Here is a 24131-nt window from a genome sequence, read left to right as displayed (position 1 = left end):
CACACTTTGAGACCCAACAAACAGTATTGGAATAATTGCCCAAGAAAGCTAAAATTCAGATTTTGATAGAACCCTGACCCAACGTTTATAAGTGAAATGCGAACCAAAGGTATAAGTAACAGACCTTGACCCAATGATTATAATTGAATCACGAACCAAAGGTATAAATTTTGAACGCCACAAGGAAGAATCCTTGATAAGTTCACAGTTCTTAAAGAACCAAAAGAAGAGCAAAGCCTCACCTTTTCTGATTTTTATTCAATGATACCTCTGGAAAACGTTTACAGATTTAGGGGCCTATTTAAGGGCTCCATAAAACTTGACAAAACAAGAAAATATATTCCAAAATAACTCCTAATTGATACCTAACCATATCAGGAATCAAATTTGACCTAAAAAGCATTAAATGCACCTAAAAACAAGGAAATAAATCACCTAAACCTAAAATAACGTTTTTTACATAAAAATACCAAAAATAATAAATTACAATAATTAAATAGTAAATTGTGTTGTACATCAGTAGCTAGAGAACAAAAATTTATGACAACTTCAATTTGAGACTATGAACTTAATTACAAGGACATTATATTTTGCAACCACAACCATATAATATGGAACCCATAAAAACATATTATATTAGGTGTAACAACAACCCAATCCTACAATTAATATTCCTTGGTAGTAAGGTCATACCAGTCACTATGATCAGGTGAGAACTATTCTCATTATTAATGTGACTTTCTCGGGCTAGAGCCCATAACATGGTTTTCCAAGGGAATGAGGGGGAAAAGAAATCTAGGATCCTCTCCTCCACTATAGAGATAACATTCATGTTCCCTTCCAGATGATGAGGCAAGGGATTGGTGATGACATTCAGCCCGGCCGTGTTGTCAAACTATACTAGCATGTTATCGATGAGATCTTGAATTTGATGTCTCAAATGCACACGTTCTTACAAGGTGTGTCCTTAGACCCAAAATGGTGCTCAAATTTCTTGGATAGGTCAACACCCGGGCAAAGGAGGACCATCTCTAGCTTTCGCAAATATTGGAGTCACTAGCTTCTTCTCCAATAGATAAGCATAAAGCTCTGCCATGGGCATGGGTAACAAAGAGAATATCAATGGCTCCTTCTTGGGATATTGGGGTTAATCGAGCCTTCCCCTCTAATTGAATGCCCGGTAAAGTGCCTGGGCTGGATAAACCTATTGCTGATAAGGTCAGGCGTTTGAGGCTATATAAGTAGAAACAACACCCCTTCATCCTTCAGGTGTTTTTTTTCGATCGTACAAACATTGGCTTCCTTTCCTTTATGGCCGGTTGCTTTTTTCACCTATCGTTTTATCATAGAATTCAAAGCCTTAGGATCGATTATCTTCTTACTCCTAATATCCTCATCAATACGCTCCCCAATAGGAATCAAGCTTACGAAGTGAGTGACTTAGGCATTGATCATCTTCTCATAGTAAGGTGGCTTAAGGTTATCAACGAACCACTTGATCATTTCATCTTCCATCATGGGAGGAAGTAGTTGTGCAGCTAACTCATGCCACCTTTATTCATACTCATGGAAAGATTCCCCACTCTTCTTTTTTGTCCTCTAAAAAACTGTGTTGTTGGGAGCTATCTCAGTATTGAACCAGTAATACTCCAATAAGGCATTGGACATCTCTTTCTAATCTCACATACCATATGGCTGTAGGGCCAATCAAGCTATCAGGGAAAATTTGGCAAAGCAAAGATTTCCAGTGCCATCATACTTGACAAACTAGGTTGCCTTGAATTTGGGAGGTATAATAAGCTAAGGGAAATTGGTCAAGCTGTCTAGATCAACACTTCCTTGGGTGCCGGAGCCTTCTATGATACAGATTTTCTCAGTCAAGGTCTCCACTTAACTTTTGACCTGGCCGTAACCAAACTCTGAGGTCTTATCCTTAGGAGGATTCAATTCTTGGTCACCCCTTTGTTGGACAAATGGTGGTATGGCTTGGCCTAGATTTGGATCTGGCAGCGGCCAGGTTTCATTTTCGAACTGAGGCGCAGGGCCTTTTAGAGTGGAACCAGATGAATCTTGGCTCCCTTCTATAACCAACTATTGCATCATGGACATCATTTTTTCCATCTATTCTTTCATCTACATCAACTCAGTAACACTCACTTTAAAAGCTGAAGGATCACTAGTAGACATCTCTTTAGCACGAGACCTAGTGATGATGGGATCACAACGTGATGGTAACTTTGACTGTTTCTTTTAACCAATCTTTTCTCTTTATAATCCTGGAAAAGAAAGAATGGGATAGGAAAGAAATGGGGTACATTTGAAAATTTGACAAAGTGGAAACATAAAACAAACTCGAAGTTAGTTTAGGTTCTTACTTATTTAAAATGCACCTATCATTCTTGAAAATATTGGCTTAAACCCTTGAGCGGGTTTTTATCATGGTGAGTTTTTATAATGATGCAGAATAAATACACAAGCTTGGCAAATAACCAGAACTTTCATATCATGTTCGAAATTATGGGATGGACCCTTCTCTTTTGATTACATAGAAAGCAATGCTTTTACAAAATTTTGGCTTTTTACAATGCCCTTAGAACACGGGCTGTAGACAATGGCTCCAACAAGGGGCCTTTTACAATAAAAGGAAATTCAAATTTACAATGAAGAGGCTTCATTCTAGATGGTTTTTTCTTCTCAAAGAAGATCTTGGACTCTTGGCAATGTCCTCCTTGGTGCAGAGTTCCAGCTACTTACCACAAATTTTATCTATACACATTTACATGACGGAGCCATTAGTGTATGCATGCATGCCCTTGTAGGGTTGGAAACCCTAAAGGATTGAGTATGATCTAGGGGTTAATCTAGAGTAAGCAATGGGATTGCTTTTCCCTAGGGGTTAATCACAAATGTCATGTCAACAAGATGGATGGAATCTAGAGTAGAGCACAACTCTTTGACACAAGCAAAAGGGAAAACTTACAAATAGAAACTGGACACTTTCCCCTTGACTCATTTTGAAAGAAATCCTATGAAGGATATCCTACCCTAGGCTTCGATGTTCACTTGGCTTTGGCTCTTCCTAGTCCTCACGGGTTTTGATTTAGTCTAGGCCAACTATATGAGACACAACTTAACTGGCAAGTTGGTCCTATTCTTAGGAGGGACCTCGATCATCTAATCCTTGCCTTCATAGAAGTTATGGGATAGAGTATATCAAAGGGGCCTTTTTAGCATAATCCTATCCACCCATGGACCTAGGAAAAGCCTACAATTCGACATCCAATAACTATCTAAGGTATATGCATCCAGCTTTCGCCTTCAACACTAAGTCTAGATTCAACCCAATATGAGGGGTGATGTCATGCATTTTGAAATGAAAGGGGAAAGACTTTCTAGGCACAACATATATATGAATAGATAAAGGTGTAGTAGAAATTGAGTCTACTACCCTAGGTTTGCACATTTGTAGGAAAGCTGTAAAGCATGCTTTAGGAAAGCAAGAAAGCTTCACACATATGAAAATACCTCAAAGCCGGTTTTTGGACAACCATTTGAAAAAAAATTTGTAAAATATGTTTGAGTTTTGAAAATATTCTACTAGGATATAGTAAAAGCATTTTTCAAAAAGAAAGCCCCGAAGGCTAATGCTAATTTCAACGTTTTTGAAAGCCAATGTCTAAAGATTAGGATCTTATCAAAAACTCTAAAGGCTAAACTCTCTAATTGTCCCCATTAGAGTCACTAGTCTATCAACGCCTTGGCGCTATTCAACCACCCATCGCAGCAACGCTCACGCGCTGCTTGGAAGCATTCAGGCCCGTGAGCTCAGGTGCTATGGAGGAAGGTTGTACCTCAGGTGTGTGATTGGAATATAAGTCAATTTTAAGGAAAGTACCAAGGGTAAGTGAAGTCGCCAACAATCATTAGGTTTTTTCTAAGGTATGATTGGTCACTTGACTCTATTTGATTTTATTACCAATCTTAGGCTAAAAAAAAGTTCACTTTTCCTAACCTAGTATGGATGGATAAAAAGTCATGATTCTTGAGTTCGGAAGTTTGGTTACATGTAGGGAAGGTATTAGGAAACCCATAACACTTGTCCATAGACAGTCCTTTGTTTTGATAAAATCATAATTTAAGGACATTGATAGTTGAAAACAAGCTATTGGCATTAGTTTTCGAGACTTTAAGTGAATTGGGCTTTGTGTTTTGGATTTGGAAGGGATGTGGTCTCGATCGATGCTTCCCAAGTGCATTTGGAATCATTGCCAAATTTCCATGGCGAAAATCCATCAACATTTTGCCTTATTTTCGTGGTGAAAATCCGGCAGCACTTTACCTCAGGTGCATCATAGCACACAAAATACTATTTTCACCAAGCTTTCGTCATGAGAATGCAATGGGGATGCCCTATTTTCATAGCAAAAATATGACAGAGTTTCGCATTTGGTGCGCTATGACGCACCGACAGGGTTTCATGGCTGTGTATACAATGCATGCCAACATGCTCATGCTAGGACGAGCTGAAGCCCCTTAAAGCATTAAGCACATTGATACATGTCGCATACACATGGAGACCAATGTCGCTTAGTGACATGGATTGGGATAGTCACACCGTAGTGACTATGCACACAGTATGACAAGAATAACTAAAAGTAATTGACTGAGAGTGATAGACATAATTAACACTTGTAAACTCTTGACTTTATTTTCATCACTTACCATCAATAACTTGAGAGTAGATTTGAAATTTGCTGCATTGTGAAACAAGTTTTGTCAGTGACATTATTGGTCACTCTAATGTCATTGTGCACTTTTTTGCGATTTCCATGGCACAACAAGCTAAGAGTGGAGGGTAGGTAAAGTAGCTTTAGAAATTTAGCAAGCCAGCAGATTTGTAAGTACTGAATTATTAGGAAAATCAAAGGGGTTTGAAAAAGCACTTGGAAAAAATCTCAAGCCCTTGGCTTAATGCCTTTGTGGGGCTAGGATAACGGTGGGTAAAGATAATATTAATGCCTGAATAGGGAAGTCACTTGATTAGCATCTCTTAGAGCATTTCTATCAAGTGTTCTATAAATATGCCATTTTGACACGTCAAAAAATCTATTTTATCATTTCAACACATCATTTTACAATATACTCTACATCACATGTTTTATTCTTCAATTCCATACATTAAAATAATATATTAACACAAAACTCAACCAATATGCAAAACACAGAGTGGCAGTGGCCACCACCCAATGACCAATAACCACTGCCACAACCAATGCCCACCAACCAACAACCACTGCATCCTCCATAACCCAAAACACAACTCAAAACAAACCAAACAAATTTCAGCCAAATACCCACAACAAACCCATAGGCACAACCGCCACAAATCAAATTAAAAATAAAAACAAACAGGTAAGAAAGGTAGAGAGATCAGGTAGTGGTGGCTTTAGATCGAAAATAGTGGCTCAGATCTGCTTCGCGCCGTGGCTGAGATGCGCATCAATCAAGCGGTGACTGCAGCTTCAGGCTGTGGTTGAGATGGGTTCAAGCCGAGGCAGCATGGCAGCTTCAGACCGAGGTGGCAATGGCGGCTTCAGACCTACGATGATGGAGTCTTCAAACCAGAGGCAATGGCAACGGCTTGATCGGTGAGGAAGGCAGAGAGGAGAGGAGGGAAAAGATAAAGAGAGCAATCGGCGTGGAAAGGGAGAGAGAGAGAGATAAAATATTTGAGGAGGGAATAAAATAATAATAAAATCTTTAGAATATGGCTACTGTACTGTCTCATATTTGAAATTACATTGTAGACTAATGCTAAAAGTTTTAAGATTTGGAATATCTAATGAAGGTTGGTTTTCTGTGTTTGGTTTGCTAAATGCTAAAAATTTAGCATTTAGCACACTTGATAAGAATGTTCTTATCCTTTGATAAGGGGAATTTTTAATTGAAAAAATAAAAGAAGTTGTTGATCTCCAAAGACCCGTCAACTCTATTATGCATACTGAAGACATCACGTAAGATGAAGCCGTTAATATCTAAGCTGACAACTTCACACAAGATGAAGCCGTTAAGCTGACGACTTCATCTTATGACCTAATGACATCTACACCCAGACGGAATGAAAAGCTAATGGGGAGAAAGCTGAAAACAGTAAGCTGAAGGTAATAAGCTAAAGACAGTAAACTGAAGACAGTAAGCTGAAGGCAATAAGCTGAAGAATAAGCTGAAGGCAGTAAGCTGAAGGCAGTAAGCTGAAGGCAGTAAGCTGAAGGCAGTAAGCTGAAGGCAATAAGCTGAAGGCAGTAAGCTGAAGACAGTAAGCTGAAGGCAGTAATCTGAAGACAGTAAGCTAAAGGCAGTAAGCTGAAGAGAGTAGTAAGCTGAAGAGTATGCTGAAGACAGTAAGCTGAAGAGTAAGCTGAAAAGTAAGCTGAAGATAGTAAGCTGAAGAGTAAGCTAAAGACAATAAGCTGAAGACAGTAAGCATAAGAGAAAGCTGATGAGAACAAGCTGAAGAGGGTAAACAAACCTCCGTCGAGATCTATTAGTAAGTGACAATGTTAGGGAGTCCACAAAGCTCATCGCATAGCCAACAAGTTGACCTTAGGTAATGAAGATAAGTAGCCGACACTAATAAAGCTAAAGGGAGTAGGCGAAGCTGACGACCCTAACGTGGTTTGTCTTGATCACCACGCATGAGTATATAAGGAAATGTCTTGTATCCCACGCTTAGTGTTAGTCTCCTACAAGGAAAGGATTCCACAATATACACTCATAAGGATTCCTATAAGGAAAAGACTTCTAGCACAAAAAAGAGATGTCAACCCTCTATTACTATAAAAGCCCCAATACCCTCCCAAACCAAGGTACTCATAATTCACCCCAACTCTGGTACTCTAGAGTTGTGAACAAGAGAATTCTCTAAGTTGACCGTCAGAAGGTGTTTGGCCGGTACCACACCGGTACTCCTCTTAAGGTCTTTAGCTTTTGTGTTATGTAGATTCTTGTCAGGAGCACATGAGGACCGTGTGGCTTATTAACGATTTTTCGGCACCATCATTCTTCTTTTACATTTATTTTTAATATATATATATATATATATAAGCCAAACATTTTATATTATTGCTGGCAAAGCAAACTGGCTGTTAAATATATAATCTTTGACAAAACACGGCCTATAATGTCCTTTCCCATGATTGTGTTCCTGTATGAAGATGGTTGGAAAAATTATTTGGCTACCCCTATAAATAGAGTAATTCTTAGATTTTTATTTTTATTTTATTTTATTTTATATTTTATTTATTTACTTAGAAACAAGTAGTTCCACTACATTACTACCGTGTAAATCTATAAATGTCCATAACTTCACCTAAGTGAAGAAATACCTTCACTAAGATATAAAAATCTACATTATTATTTTAGGTTCTCTGTATAGGTTCATAGGAGAGATAAGGCAACATCACTAAGTTAAGAGCATCCATATTGATAGTGCTAAAATTGCTAAAAAGCTATTTTAGCACCTCAAATATAAAAAACTCTCCTACATCAATGGTGCCATAGTTAAATATTTTTGGCTCACTATTATAGTAAACTATTACTTGTGGCTGTTACTGTAGCTGGTTGCCAAACATTAAAAATTAATTATTTTTTTTAGAGAGATGCTACGTCCACAATATTTTTACACTATTTTCACAACAAATCACAGGTAATTAGCTGTTATCACTTCAAATTTGAACCTAACACTAAAATTACTTTTTTGTCCCAACAATAACAACCTACCACTTAGGATTTGTTGTAAAGATATTGTGAAAATATTGTAGACATATCATTTCTCTTTTTTTAATATCCCCAAGCCCTACATTTTTCTCTCTTTCTTTCTTCATTTAGACCTAGCCGTCAGCCTCTTGTGAAAATGTTGTAGACATATCATTTCTCTTTTTTTAATATCCCCAAGCCCTACATTTTTCTCTCTTTCTTTCTTCATTTAGACCTAGCCGTCAGCCTCTTGTGAAAATGTTGTAGACATATCATTTCTCTTTTTTTAATATCCCCAAGCCCTACATTTTTCTCTCTTTCTTTCTTCATTTAGACCTAGCCGTCAGCCTCTTGTGAAAATGTTGTAGACATATCATTTCTCTTTTTTTAATATCCCCAAGCCCTACATTTTTCTCTCTTTCTTTCTTCATTTAGACCTAGCCGTCAGCCTCTTGTGAAAATGTTGTAGACATATCATTTCTCTTTTTTTAATATCCCCAAGCCCTACATTTTTCTCTCTTTCTTTCTTCATTTAGACCTAGCCGTCAGCCTCTTCTCTCTCTCTCTCTCTCTCTCTCTCTCTCTCTCTCTCTCTGCCCCTCTCTTTACTTTTCTTTCTCGTGTCTGTTAAATATATAATCTTTGACAAAACACGGCCTATAATGTCCTTTCCCATGATTGTGTTCCTGTATGAAGATGGTTGGAAAAATTATTTGGCTACCCCTATAAATAGAGTAATTCTTAGATTTTTATTTTTATTTTATTTTATTTTATATTTTATTTATTTACTTAGAAACAAGTAGTTCCACTACATTACTACCGTGTAAATCTATAAATGTCCATAACTTCACCTAAGTGAAGAAATACCTTCACTAAGATATAAAAATCTACATTATTATTTTAGGTTCTCTGTATAGGTTCATAGGAGAGATAAGGCAACATCACTAAGTTAAGAGCATCCATATTGATAGTGCTAAAATTGCTAAAAAGCTATTTTAGCACCTCAAATATAAAAAACTCTCCTACATCAATGGTGCCATAGTTAAATATTTTTGGCTCACTATTATAGTAAACTATTACTTGTGGCTGTTACTGTAGCTGGTTGCCAAACATTAAAAATTAATTATTTTTTTTAGAGAGATGCTACGTCCACAATATTTTTACACTATTTTCACAACAAATCACAGGTAATTAGCTGTTATTACTTCAAATTTGAACCTAACACTAAAATTACTTTTTTGCCCCAACAATAACAACCTACCACTTAGGATTTGTTGTAAAGATATTGTGAAAATATTGTAGACATATCATTTCTCTTTTTTTAATATCCCCAAGCCCTACATTTTTCTCTCTTTCTTTCTTCATTTAGACCTAGCCGTCAGCCTCTTGTGAAAATGTTGTAGACATATCATTTCTCTTTTTTTAATATCCCCAAGCCCTACATTTTTCTCTCTTTCTTTCTTCATTTAGACCTAGCCGTCAGCCTCTTCTCTCTCTCTCTCTCTCTCTCTCTCTCTCTCTCTCTCTCTGCCCCTCTCTTTACTTTTCTTTCTCGTGCCTCTCTAGGTTGTGGCATTTATGGTGGGTTTAGGGTTTGGCTAGGTTTACGCGGTTGGGTTATGTTGGTTTTGGATGATTTGAATTGGTGGTTAGTGGTGGTGTGGCTGTGGTATAGTTGGTGGTGGTGGATTTTGGCTATAGTAGTGAGTTCATGTACTTTAGGGTTTGGCTGGGTTTCAGATTTGACTAGGTTTCCAGTTTGTGTGGTTTTGAGATTAGTGGTCAATGGTGATATGCTTGTGTTAGTGGTGGTGGCAATGGATTTTGGCTTAGGAAGATGAGTTTGGTTGTGGCAATGGGTGGGTTATGGCTAGTGGTGGCAGTGGCAATGGCGGCAGCTTGTGGTGCTGGGTTGTGTTTTTCTTTTTTCTTTTTTTTACTGTGGGCTCTGGTTGCCACAGTAGTAGTTGTGGCTGGTGGAGGTAGTTGTTGCTAGTTGCTAAAGTTTTTGTGATGGATGATTTTTTATTATTTTATTGATTTTTTTTATATATTATTTTCATCAAAGTGGTAAAAAATAAAATAATTTATATTAGATGTGTTAAAATAAATAAAAGTGAATTTTTAAGATGCTAAGAGCATCTGCATCCGATCTTCCATATGCCATATGTTGGTATATTTTAGTATTAGGGCACAAAAACAACCCATTACTCAATCTTCCAATCCCAAAATTTTTTACAACTATGTTACAGTACCATCATAAATTTATGATGGTACTGTAGCACCATTCTAAACATAAAAATTATATTTTATTCCAAATATCTTCTTCTTCTTCTTCTTCTTCTTCTTCTTCTTCTTCTTCTTCTCTCTCTCTCTCATCTTGTTCTGCTCTCTCATTTCTTCAAAGCCACCATGGCCGAACCCCTATCACCAAGCCGAGCTAGAGTCACTCCCCATTCCCTAACCCAAGTCCTCAAAATTTTCAACAAAATCCACTTCCTTCAAGCTTCCCAACTACGGATCCGCTTCCTTCAAGCAACAACAAAATCGAGCTACCCAGTGGCGAATTGAGCAATCCGATTTTCATAAATTTTTGTTGTGTTTGCAGGTGAAGATTGTGTGACTTTGCAGTGGTTAGCGATGGAGATCGCGGTGGGTGTTAGGTTGTGTGGGTCAGGTGGGTTGTGATCTGTGTGGGAGTGGGTTTTGGATCGGTGGGTAGTGGCAGTGTGGTGTGGTGGTTGTTACAGTGGGGTTTGGGTGTGTTGTGATTTGCTGGGTTGATTTAGGTGGTGCAGTAGTGGTGGGGTGGTGGTTGTGTTGTTGATGATGGTGGTGGGAGGTTTTGTTGATGAAGGTGGTGGCAGGTCGTGGGTCAAGTGGTGGGTTTAGATGGCGTGGGTTAGTTGGTGGCTACGTGATGGGTCATGTGGAGGTTATGGGTTGTGTTGTGGTGTGGATTGATTTTAATAGGTGTGATTTTGGTGGGCAGCTGCATGGTCAGTGGATGCAACAGCATGGGTCTGGTGGTGCAGCGACTTGGGCAGTAGGTGCAGCAACATGGGTCTAGTGGTGCAGCGGCGTGGGCAGGTGGTTGCGCAGCATAGGTCTCATGGGTGGTGATTGGAAAGTTTTGGGTGAATCAATTGGTGGTTATGTTATTGATGGTTGGGTTGAGTTTCTGTGTTGATGGTTTATTTGGAGTTTGTTTCAGTTTCTGTGTCGAGGGTTTTGTGTCTTCACGGTGATGATGGAGGTGATGAGTGGTTGAGAGAGAAGAGAGAGGGCGAAGGAAGAGAGACAAATTAGAGAGAGACAAAAATATATTATATTGTGTAGGTATATTATTTTAATATGTTGTGTAAGAAAATTAAAATTAAAATGTTGGATATGATATAAAATGATATGATATAATAAATAAAGCAGTTTTGGAAATAATAAAATGAAACCTTTTTTTTTTTTTTTTTTTTTTTTTTTTTCAAAAGATGCAAATGCTCTAAAAGCTAAAAATTCTAGCTCCATTGTGAAAGCTCTAAAATGCTTAGCAGCAATAACATGTTTATGTTAGGCTGGATAGCATCACCAATATACACTTAAGTTCGTTTCATGCATTTGCACCTAAAAGAATGAACCAATTCATGTTTAAAATATTACGGAAGTCAGAATCCAAGAAAAGAGATGAAGTGACTTCCCACTAAAAAGTAGCAAACAAGACAGTCCGGTACAAAGCAGTGAATGAGTCACTTATTATGGTACTAGAGCTTGAATTTAGATTTGAAATAAGCTGGAAACCACTATGACAAAGGAACAATTTATGGTTGCTTGAGGATGCTTCAATCAATCGTAGGTTTTGCGGGCATGTTGATTAAACCTCACTTCCATAAATGCAGACATGGTATCTCCTTTAAAGAACATTTGGCATCTTCTTCAGGAAAGGAAGATTGTGAAATAGAATGCAGGGACAAGCGTATGGATTCAGGACATCAGATTCCACTTTAGGTGGGGGTGCAAACGTATCCACTCCATGATGGCTTGGTGTGACAATTTTTGTGGTAACTTCTTGCTTGCAAGTATGAACAAGGATTCGACGTTATGTCAGTATTATTTATTTATAGTAGCTAGGACTTCCCCTGGAGTCAGAGTAGGGGTGGCAAACTGTCAACTCAGCTTGCCTCGGCTATAGGTTTCTGTTTTTGAGCAAAATTTGAATTTAAAATAATAGTCATGCACTGTGTGCTATGCCTACAAATTCTGACTAGTATGCAGGTTTCAATTAGCTATATCATGTGAGACCATGATACACTCTACCGAATTGGTGACGCTATAGAGTACTCATCTCATCCCTCAAACAGGGTATGAATTGTTATGCCAGCTCAATGCTCGTTAGAGTTCTTGTGTAGTTGAGAGAACAGTTATGACTCATCGGTTCTCAAACCCAATAGATAAGATTCTACTATGACAACGTCCAAATAAGAAAGTCCTTCTGGTCATCCTTTCTTGCCCTTTTCTCCCAACAAGAAAACAAAAAAGAAAAAAAAAAAAAAAAGAATTTATGAGATAGTTAGACAACTCACAACAAATCAAATGTCATTACAAACATCTAAAACAAGAGATTATTATATATGTTGTTACTGATTACTTTTTGATAAGGTGGACTTGTTGATGAAAAGATTAAGGAGAGGCGATTGAGATGAGAAAGATCTCTAATTGATGAAAATATCTGAGTTGATTCAAATTGAGAAAACAAAAAAGGCTAGATAAAGACCAAAAATATTAATAAAAGTAATAAAAATTTGGTATAAATTAATAAAGTAACAGAAAATATAATTACAAATAAAATAGAATGATGAAACAAAATACATATGATCAATTTTAACTAATCTATTGAGGGTCAGTAGTTGACTCTAAAAGTTTTAGAACTAAAATTTGGTTGTTGTTATTGCTGCCTATACAAATCTAAGAACTATTTTAACATGCTGGTCACTTAGTATCCATTTGGATACATGTTGCGTTTATTGTGTCGGGCGTTTCTTGCATTTTCCCTTTTCATTTATTTATTTATTTATTTATTTTTTTTTTTTTTTTGTGCGGCAGCACGCGTTTTAGGGGGGGACAAACGGCTAAACAGTAGTCGTATATTTCTGACTTTTCAGCCACATTTAATCAGTTTGTGGGTTCTATACACTGTTCACGAGACCCACAAATTTCACTTTTCAACAACTTTTTTATTAAAAATGAGTCCCACGACACTATTCATACATTTAAAAATTATTTTGTTACAGTATTTTCAATTTTTAATTTTCAATTTTATTAAAATAAATCCTATCCAAATAAACCTGTAATTACAAACCATGTAAGTGCGTGGCTGAAAAGTGTAATCCAACTAGCCAGCCACGCTTTTAAATTCCTATGTGCATTGATTGTGCAACATACTGCTTTTGCACTTCATATTACATCAGCTGATATATGCCCTAGTTTCATTCTTTCTTCTCGTCCGCTTTGCTTTTGGCATAGACAGCAAAGTAAATGGCTGATAAGACCGACACTATAGAGTTTACAATACACAATACGTACTGAGCCTCCATTATCTTCATCAGGTGGGGGAAAGAGAGGAGAAAGAAAGAAAGAAAACAAAAAGAACGACGAAACATCCACTGACTTGTATGGAAGCAGAGTAATACTACTTATGGAAGAGCCTATGAGTCCGTTTGGATAGCACTTATTGTTGCTGAAAGTTGATAAAAATTGATTGTTGCTGAAAACACTGTAGCAAAATAATTTTTAAATGTGTAAATAGTATCGTGGGACCCACTTTTAATATTTTTTAATACATAAACAGTGCATGAACAGTGCACGCACAGTATACGCACAGTAAATTTTGTCCCCCCAGTCAACAAGTGCGGCCAGAAGAAAAAAAAAAAAAAAAAGTAAAACGCAACTTAACTTTCAGCAGAAAAACCTGCTATCCAAACACAGTCTATAAGAAGGTTTCAGCTAATAATACTATTCATACACTCATTTTTATTCTCTCTTGATATCCACTAGTCGGAAATAGATTGAATTTTCAACCCCTTCTTCCCAAAGATAGCAAGACCATTAAAAAAGTGTTTAATATGCTAAAATAAATGTGAAAGTAGAAGAGGGTTATGTGATTCAGTCTAACAACCTACATCTACCTAGAAAATTTTTTAGGTCTACATCTTTATAATAAGAGTGAAGTATAAATTATATGTTATAATGAACCCAACATGGGTATGTATAGTAAGCTAATAATCAATGCTCTATTGTTCGTACGGCTAATTGTTTTTTCACACTACTACTTGATGTACATTAGTTTACACAATGTCCACATTTTGCAAAGTAAGAAATCCCTGTGTTTTTAAGAATGCCCACACTTTACACGGAGTGTGTACATGGTGATATTTATTAGGTAGTGTGCAATAATATTTGTTCTTCCCTGTACAACTTACCATTAGTGGGTTAAAGAGCAGAGTGCGTAGTAGCGTTTATTAGGTAGTAGTGTACACGGCAGTGTTTACCCCATATGGAATTTACTTGACATATCTGACCCCTACAATTACAGCAGTTTAAGAGCAACCTTGACATACTAGATAGGAGAGATATTCTGTGAACCTCGGCAGACTTTCAAAATTAGAGCACTCAGGTCAACCAATCTAAAATAGAAAAAGTGGTCAATTTTACATATCCAATTCCAAAAAGCACTCATATCAGTTAAGTTAAAAATGATAAATTTGCATTGTTACTACATTAATCGTGTAAATATACACAAGACTAGTGTTGTTATGTAAATGAATAAAGAAATAATAAAGAATAAGATAGAGAGAGATATGATTTGGAAGAATAATAAATAAATTGATAAATAAATAATATGATACGACCCCCGCCTTGGCCGCGTATAGCACCTCTTTTCCCGCATGGGGCTATGGTTGGATTGGGGAAATTCTGGAATTTAACGGAAAAGAAGAAGGATAAATTTCTGGTTATGCTTCGAGGGATAACCGGGACCTCCTTAACAAGCAAAAGCTTGATTGTTTTACTGGAATATTCAGATTACTTCTTATTAATAAACGTAGACAATAAATAGCCTTCAACTAAGCATACAATGCATTCCTAGTGATAAGGATAAAATAACATCAAGTCCTATCCTATTTCCAACTCCTATCTCTGTTGGACACACCCAAAACAGAGTCATTATTTGAAAAGCAACCCTATAAACATAAATAAGATAACCATTAATAACTCCTAAACAAATCCTAAAGAATCAGATAACTTCAATAAGCTAGAACCAATCTTGTGCAGCAGATAACACTCATCCAAAGCAGCCAAGAGATAGTAACAACTGTGCTGCATAATCTGATCTGAACTGCTGTCCAAATCCACTTCAACAAGCTGGTTCGTAACATAATATTTCAATAAATTTAATGTAAAATAGATAATCTAATGTGAAATATTTTGAAAAGTGGTTGTGTATAATAGAAAAAATAAATTTTTATACTAAAATAAGCAGAAATTTTTGCATGAACTAATACGAATGCTCTATAAATTAAAACATTTCCCACTAGGCTCAGCAAAACACCATTTTAGCAAAAGAAAATAGCTAAAGTGGCGTCTCTTTTGCCTTCCTCTTCATCGACTTTTTACCCTCTCACATTTTGTTTTATTGAAAAATTACTAAGGCTTGTATATGTACGGAAGCTCTATAAAATGCTTAGCAAAATGCTTTGGCAGCCAAACTCCTAAGCAAAATAAAAGCTTGACTGCATGGTACATTTTCACAGCTTAATTTTGCATCACGATGAAACAATTATGTTAGGACATATGTGAGAATTGTTAAAGACATATGTTATGTAAATTGGTTAATCCTTTAATAAAATGCACTTTACTTGTAATTGGGTAGATTTAGAATGAGTTTAGTACTTCAAGAAACAATAGTTCAAGTTTAGTATTAAAACCATGCAAATCTGTCCAAGAAACAAGTAAAAAAGTGTTGTTCATTAAAACTCAACAGATAACTCGACAGAATCATATCTATTGAGGATTAATGTTGAAGCTTGACAAAAACTATATCTGTCAAGAATTACGTAATTAGAATTTGTAGATCTGATTTCACGCATATCCATATATATTTGTGTAGGGTTTCTTTTCTCACAACCCTAAACATATATAAGGATTATTTTAAGGACTATCATATGATGATGCAACTTGATGCAAAGTGATTATAGATGCATATTGTGACTGAAGACAATTTGTCCTAATTCATCGTATTCTTATAAGAAGTTACTGCATCGATCTTTGTGCTATGAGTTTTGTAACCAAAGAACTTCTTAATCTTCATTGTTAGATAAACTGAAGAACTTTGCAGTCAACATTTTCTTTAAGTTGGTGTTTTAGTCACGTACTAAAATCTGTGTATTATTGGTTAGTCACGTACTAGAAGCCGTACATTGAAATGAGAGATTGCCGCTATATTACAAGTCCAATTAGGTATTAAAGTAAGGGTTCAACTGTAGGTTGGTATTAGGTAATAGGATTCCTCTTTCTTGTAACTGCTGGTTTTGATAATAGTGGATTCTCGGGAGTGGTGACTTTAAATTCACCCGGTAGGATTTTGCGTAAAGGTTCAACTGTAAATTGGTATTAAGTACTAAGGTTTATTTTACTTGTAACTGCTTGTTTTAATAATAGTGAATTCTCGAGAGTGATAACCTTAAATTCACACGATAGGGGTTTTGTCTCGGTGATTTTTCTATTCATAAACAAATCACCTATATCAAATTTATTTTCTACCGCATTTAACTTAGTTGGTGAATTGTTTGTGCCACAATGCATATTGCATGAAATTGAATCTAATTAATTCATTTGGCTAATTAATTGATTAATTTACCAAATGAGTCAATACATTCTTGGCTTATCAAATTAGTGTGCATTTGGCTACAGATTAAAAAGTCAACTTATTTTATTATTCAGTTTATTTTTACTACTATTTATGAGTTCTACTGCACATTTTAGTACTATTCGTGGATCTCACTATACTATTTCAGCTAACTTTTACCTTTATTTACAGTACTTTTAGCAAAAAAATTTCAGTTTCAGCAAAATAAACAGATCCTAAACAGACCTTTAGACCCAACACTACCCAACAATCTTTGATTGTGCACCTATACCTACTACTCCTACACTGTTTCAGGCTTTCCGCATTGCTATATACATAATAATATCATAATACAAACAAATTTACTTGGAGAAAATGGCCTTTTGCCCCTTTTTTTTTAAATACCTAACGATGTGTCTCTGTTTTGAAACTCGATTTTCTCAAAATCGAGTTATAGGCAATCAAACTTATATATATATATATATATATTATGGAACTCGAGTTCTACATTAAAACTCGATTTTAAGAAAATTGAGTTTTAAAAGAGGGATATATTACTATTTAGTTTTGAAACATGGACATTGTGCTAGATATTTTAAAAAATAAGGACAAAAGCCCATTTTCTTCAATGTACTTATACAATCATGCCTATATCCCAAATCTGCAGCCACATCTCATTGGTGGTCAGTGGAGTTATTATACTATATTTGCTAATATTAAGGCAAACAAAATCCCATTCACAAAGATGACATCAACAAAATCAAAACAACAATCTAGCATAATCCAGAGTAAACACATTGCAAGAGATAATAACACCTTTCACCAATAAAGTGACCAAATTCAGTGTAAATTAAGCAAAAGCTAATCACAAATACAGATATGATGCCTATTTAATTCTGCCATCAAATAACAGCCTCTTTTAGATATAAACAAAATACAAAAAAGGTGAAAGTGTTTCAGTTGACTAGTTGTATATCCAAGAGCTTGAGAGAGGCCTTGTTTAACCTGTGTTCCTCATCCCTGCTGCAATTCCATTTATAGTGATAAGCAATGCATCTCTTAGTTTATGATTAGCATCATCACATCTCAACCTTTTTAGTATCTCCACCTGCAACATGTTTATGGGATTGAGATAGGGAAGTCTGCTCTCTATCAGCCTCCTCAAGATCCGATTATTCTCAGACAGTTTTTCATGCCCACTAATCACCAGCACGTACTTCCCTGCTGCCAAAAGCTCCCTCCTTAGTTTGGAGCCGAGTTCTTGCCTGCTCTCCAACACAAGGACTTCATCGTAGTGCTTGGCTATAGGAATGTCTGCTTTCCCTAAAACCATCTCTATAAGGTCTATGGTAGATTGGAAGAAAGGCCATTCTTTGTACATTGCTTTTAGGTCATCAGTATGGCCCTTCTCACAAACACCCTGCAGCCCTGCACCAACTCCAAGCCAAGCTGGAAGAACAAATCTGGTTTGGGTCCATGCAAAAACCCATGGTATGGCGCGAAGATGTCCAATACCTGTAGAGCTCTTTCTTCTTGTTGGACGGCTTCCTATATTTAGGAAACCAAGCTCAGCTTGAGGTGTAGCCTCATGGAAATAGGCAAGGAATTCTGGATTTTCATACACTACACTTCGATAATTCTGGCAACTAATTTCTGACATCTCCTCCATCAGATTTCTCCATTTTTCTTCTCGAGGTGGCTGTGGGGGGCGTAGGGTTGCAAGCAGCACAGCTGTTGTGTATATCTCCAGCTGTCTAACAGCTGTCTGTGGCAACCCAAACTTAGCCTGTACCATTTCTCCTTGCTCAGTTGACCGAAGACTACCCTGCAGATCATTCAACAATGCCATTAGATATTATTCTCAAATATAAATCAATAGCTAATAATATAAGCACTCAATTTGTAAAAAAACTGATTACTGAAACTTACTGGAAAAATTCACAAAAACTGAATACCATATCAAACTTGTATATTTTTATTTCAAATACATTCGTGGTAATTAAATAGCAGTTTGTAATAACTTAAAATCCAAAATAACATTTACACAAGTTCCAATTTGGACAATTAAATGATATATAAAACACTTGGAATAAAAAATTAAGTTTGAAATAGAATCCAAAAAAATTAATTAAGCAAACTGGAGTACAGACTTTTGTATTTTGCATCTTTTTTTTATCAATTAAATCATGATTTCATGTTTTTTATTTGTTTGTAAAGATTAAAATTCAAGATATATACTACTACTAATTGGAAAACAAGAATGGAATATTTTGAAGCACCACCAAGATCTAAATTTAATAGATGACTCACCATTACAGAGCCAGGTGGTTGGGATTGAATGGCAAGATATGTTGGGCCACCACCACGACCAATACTCCCTCCACGCCCATGAAACAGAGTAACTTTAATACCATACTCATTGCATGCTGCCACAACATCTTCTTGGGCTTTGTAAAGTTCCCATGCCGCAGTGAAACGCCCAGCATCTTTACCAGAATCGGAGTAACCAACCATAACCTGTCCACAATAACTTCCTGTTCTCCTCAAAGATTCATTGGGAACTTTATTATAACTTAATCGTTATATGCATTTTTGGAATGAATACCTCTTGATGCCCGTTATGATTCTTTATGATGTGTTCACGGTACCAATCGATTGATAATAATTTCCTAATAACCAATCCAGCAGCTCTCAAGTCCTTCACAGTTTCAAATAAAGGAACCACCCGCAGCCTATTCCAGGATGCATACAAATATTTTGAGAATAAATGTGGCTAGTATGAACAGCAATTGTGTTGTGCCAAAGAGATGATACTTGCTTGAATTGACATGCAATTTGATTCAGTGTTGCCATTCGTTTTCAACCACTTATCATAAAATGATCAACTTTCGGGTGTTTAGACACACATCTTTGTTGTGTGTTTATATACATAAATCACCAAGAATGATAAAATGAATGGAAATGACATCATTTCTGTGAAACTCTGATAAATGGTTCTGTTAAATTATTGATTGTCCCAAAAGTTTAAGCTGTTATGAAATAATGAATTTAATCACTTAATCATAAATCTAATACTCCCCCTCACTTGTGGGCCTAAACTTCCCCTTAATAAGTGGGGGCCCAATAAGTGAGAATTTAACATTTTAAATGGGAGGTAGAGTAAAGCCAAGAATCGAACTCAGAATCTCCTACTCTAATACCATGTTAAATTACCAATTGTTCCAAGAGCTTAAGCTGCTAGGAAATGATGAATTTAATCACTTAACCATAAATCTAACAGGTTCCATAATACAAATTAGACTAACTTTCACAATGGAAAGTAAAACAAATGGTAGAATTTTGTTTCATGTGCATCCAAACATTCCAATAAAAATGTGATTAGACAAATTTAATTGGAGTTGAATCAACATTGAGGGGTGCAAACTTACGTTCCACCAGGACAAGGTCTTCCCAATTCCCCACTTACAGCAAGTCTTGCATCTTTCTGCAGCAGCTCAACGGCAAGGACATCACTTGCCTGCCAATTACCAAACATTTTTTATTAATTCTATATTGACTGATATAAAAAAATAAAATAAAATAAATAAATAAATAAAACTGTTGAAGAAGTCTTTTTAGCTTTGGTTTTGACTAACGAGCTTCAATATCTAATTATAAAAGTAGAAGCAGTTAATCATACATTTGAAGCCATAGAAATCACATAGGCCCCAAGTGAATCACTCCCTAGCTCAGCAGCTACACGGAATGTGTCCAGGACTTCTTTAACATCTGGAGCAACCTGGAAAAGACCCAAGTGAGAACAGGTCTACAAATCAACCAAACGCAAATAACAGAAAAGCAACAATTGCTTTGCATTCATCATAAAAACTGCCAAGATCTCAAAAGGTTGCAAAAACTAGAGCAGAGAGCCAATACACAAAGTGCATAATTTATCAATGACAGTAAATTCTCTATTGGTGTGCATTGGGATGAGTTTATTTTCATCAAATTATTTTGTTCACTGTGTAAAGTACAGTTGTACCTTGAAAAACTGTGATGCCTTAAAAAGCTTTACTTCCCTTTTAATATGAAAATAAGCCCAACTAAACAGGTCCCCACCACATTCTCTATTTCTTTGAGGCAGAAAACTCATAATCCAATATCCCACAGTTGAAAATTGGAAAAATTAAAAATTATTCAGGCCAAATTAATTGAACGGATCATGCATAGCTTCAATATTTTATGGCCCTTAACACAGATTATGACCTCTGTCAGTTTTAGTAATACAAGTCTGAAAGTTGTAAACATACTCAGGTTCAGCCTCCAATTTAGATTTTTCACAAACCAGTCCAAAGAAACTAATATTAACTTGTCTTAAAGGTAACTGGTTATAAGTCACTCATATGCCCATCAAAGTACCCTGAATGCAATATTAAGAGCAGAATATTATGACCTGTATCAGTATAAAATAAAATCAATTAATATGAATTGACGATGAAATACAAGATATACATCTAGTCACACCTCCATATTGTAACTCAATGAGTTTTTAGTGAACATGACCAGCAGGGCATATCTACAGTCATGAAGAAACTGCTATATGTGGTCACACATACTAAGGACCAACAGAGATGTAGTGGCATTTTATGAACTAACGACTTCATATAAAATTCAGGATAGGTTCAAGTTAAACTTGATATAACTTCTCAACGTTCCACCATTTTAATACTATTGGTATGCACTAAATCCAAAGGTTGAGAAATACAGGGGTCCACATCAATTTTTTTCAATACCAAATTCTCCTTTTTTTTTTCCCCCCCTCTGTCCCTCTCCACCCTCTGCTCCTTCAGGTCAGATGTTCTTACCACTGCCACAATGAAAACAATGCTCAATTCGCTGCAATGAAAACGATACTCAATTTGTGCTTATTAGCTGCAAAAACAAACTTGTGATATTTATGTAGTTCTAAGCCAAAGGGTACCGAGGGAAATATTAGTTCTACAGGGCCTGCTAAATCCCTTACCAACACATCCCCATTCCTCACTCTTCATTCAAAATAGGTGGTGGTGGTAATGTTGCTCCATTAGGGAGGTCACCAATGCCAATGCCATTTTCACAGTGTGAATTCTGCCTTAATTTCATCTAAGCCTTTGAATGGTGGATGAGGTGATTTTGGGTGATTAGGAGTTGAGGGTATGGTCTTTGGAAGTGACCTTTGGTTTTTGGGTGATTTTGGAGGATTCTTTATAAGGATTAGTTGTGATTACTTTTGTTATAGGCAATGGAAGAACAGATATAGAAGTAAAATTTTCTCAAAGCTTTGGAAATCACCCTTGGGATGGCAACATGTGGGAAGGCCTCCTGCTAAATAAAACCAAATTTGTCTCTCTATGTCAATCTCTTCCAATGTGGATCATTGGGAAGCTTCCATTCGAAATGGTGAATGAGAGAAGGTAACAACAAGCTGTTCTAACACCAAGCGCCATTCCTGGACAACTTCTACAATCATGGATATTTGAGTTTTGATGGGATTGGAAAGCCTTCAGACCAGAACACAGAAAAATGTGTGAGCTGATTTCTTGCTTATCATGGGAGTGAAGATTTTCAAGATGGAAACAGCTTATATTTCTCGATGACTGGACTGCAGGAAGTGGACCAAGGACCATAACTATGTGAATACGAGTCACTTGTTCACTTTTTGCACATTTTTTGTCATTTTCCCAAAACGGAAGAGAATATTATTTTTGAATAGGGTGAGACAGAGAGAAAGGGAGGGTAGAGAGAGATGGAGAGCACAAATATCATTGAATAAAGTTCAAAGGGTGTAATATTTGAGAAGTTACATTAGGAGTAACTTGAACTTGAACCCATCTCATTAAATTCACATAAACCAAGTTCTACAAATGTGGTCACACATGTGGCCAAACTCAATTAGTCTGTTATAGATTCCATAAATGACTCAAAAAAATTTGGGACTAAAGCTTTGTTATTATGGTTGTGTTTATACACCTTTGTCAACTGAAGTCAACACACTTTGATAAATATTAGTTTTGATATCCCATAACTATTCCCTTACTGCTAGCTCATAGGACTTTTTTTTTTTTTTTTTGGATACAAATTAATCTGGCGTTGCGTTTTTTTTTTTTTTGCCCGCATTTGTTGACGGTTGGAGACAATTTTTACTATTCATAAACAGTATATGCACTGTTTACGTACTATGCATACACTGTTCACACATTAAAAAATATTAAAAATTGATCCACAACACTATTCATACATTTAAAAATTATTTTGCTATATTGTTTTCAGTAAGAATCAATTTTCAACATTCTTAATATTGGTGAATAGGAAACCACAAACACACTAAAAATGCTTTTTTTTTTTTGGATAAATCACTTTGGAAAAATCCAATATATGATTAATTGAAAAAGTTAAGGAATGCAATAAGGGCATTGGTTTAGAAAATATTTTTAGAAACCATTTATGGAAAAATAAAAAAGTGACTGATTTTTTTAACAAATTTTTATATTTTTCATAAAATTAATATCATAACATTCTTAAAATAATTCATTAACAAATGCTTTATGGGCATCCATTAACTGGACCAAGTAGAAATTAGACCAAAGAACCTATCCATTACAACTACAAGCAACTCCACAATTTTTGTACTTCAAAAACAATTTTTGTACTTCAAAAACAATTTTTGTAGAATATCATAACTGTAGACACATGAAAAGTTTATAATCAGAACTCCAAATGTAAACTAAATCATGTTGGATTGAGGAAGCTTTATTGCTCCACAGGAACTGCAGCAGAAATCCAATCTTTTGAATGTCCATCTCAACAATATGTGGTGAAAGAGAAAGAGGAGTTTGTTGGCCAATAGAAAATAAATTCTTAAATTGTAAACATTGGCCTAAACTTAAGTAAGGCCCAAAACACTATATCATAAGAAAAACTCTCCAACAACACATTAATGCAGAAACACTCCAATAAGAAAACATTAATGTTGAAACAAACAGAGGAACAAACAGAGTTTTACCCTCCGTTTGTTTTAGCATTAATGTTTTCTGGAAAATGGTTCATTTCCTAAAGAGTATTTTATGAAAAAACTCTCTTTTTTTGGTGTTGGTAACAACTTTGAAAATGAGCTTGAAAACATTTTTTGGTATTTGGTATGCACAAACTTTTAATAACATTTCTTGTATGATTTAAAACATGTATAACAAGTGATTTCTACATAATATATCTACAATGCTAGCTCATACATAGAACTAGGGTATACGTCACAATTGATATAATAGTTTTAAAAAATCAATGGCTTAGCGTTGAAGTTTAAGGAAAACATTGCAATGCACTTCATAATATTAATATGATAAGTGACAAAATGCAATTCCCCTAAAAAGAAAGAGAAAGAGATGGTCAAAGAAATAAAGTAGGAGTATATGTGAGTTAGATTTTTGTAATGTGACAAAGAATATATATATATATATATATATAAGCG

The 24131-nt window shown here is 35.8% G+C and overlaps 1 protein-coding gene across 1 annotated transcript; it reads right to left on the bottom strand.

The window, feature by feature from the left end:
• Positions 1-17450: 17450 nt before the first annotated feature.
• LOC136071361 (phosphoenolpyruvate carboxylase 4-like) lies at positions 17451-20453 on the bottom strand (the record flags this gene model as incomplete). The annotated part of the gene is made up of 5 exons (XM_065782536.1): positions 17451-18473; positions 18959-19165; positions 19254-19380; positions 20077-20165; positions 20328-20453. Coding segments are annotated over 5 exons (1374 nt in total), but the record flags the coding sequence as incomplete, so codon positions are not given.
• Between the last annotated feature and the right edge of the window lie 3678 nt (positions 20454-24131).

This window comes from Quercus suber, unplaced genomic scaffold (assembly GCF_002906115.3).
Source record: "Quercus suber isolate HL8 unplaced genomic scaffold, Cork oak 2.0 scaffold_305, whole genome shotgun sequence".
Taxonomy (NCBI): domain Eukaryota; kingdom Viridiplantae; phylum Streptophyta; class Magnoliopsida; order Fagales; family Fagaceae; genus Quercus; species Quercus suber.
The sequence above is the reverse complement of the archived record's forward strand: the minus strand, read 5'-3'. Positions and strand labels throughout refer to the sequence as shown.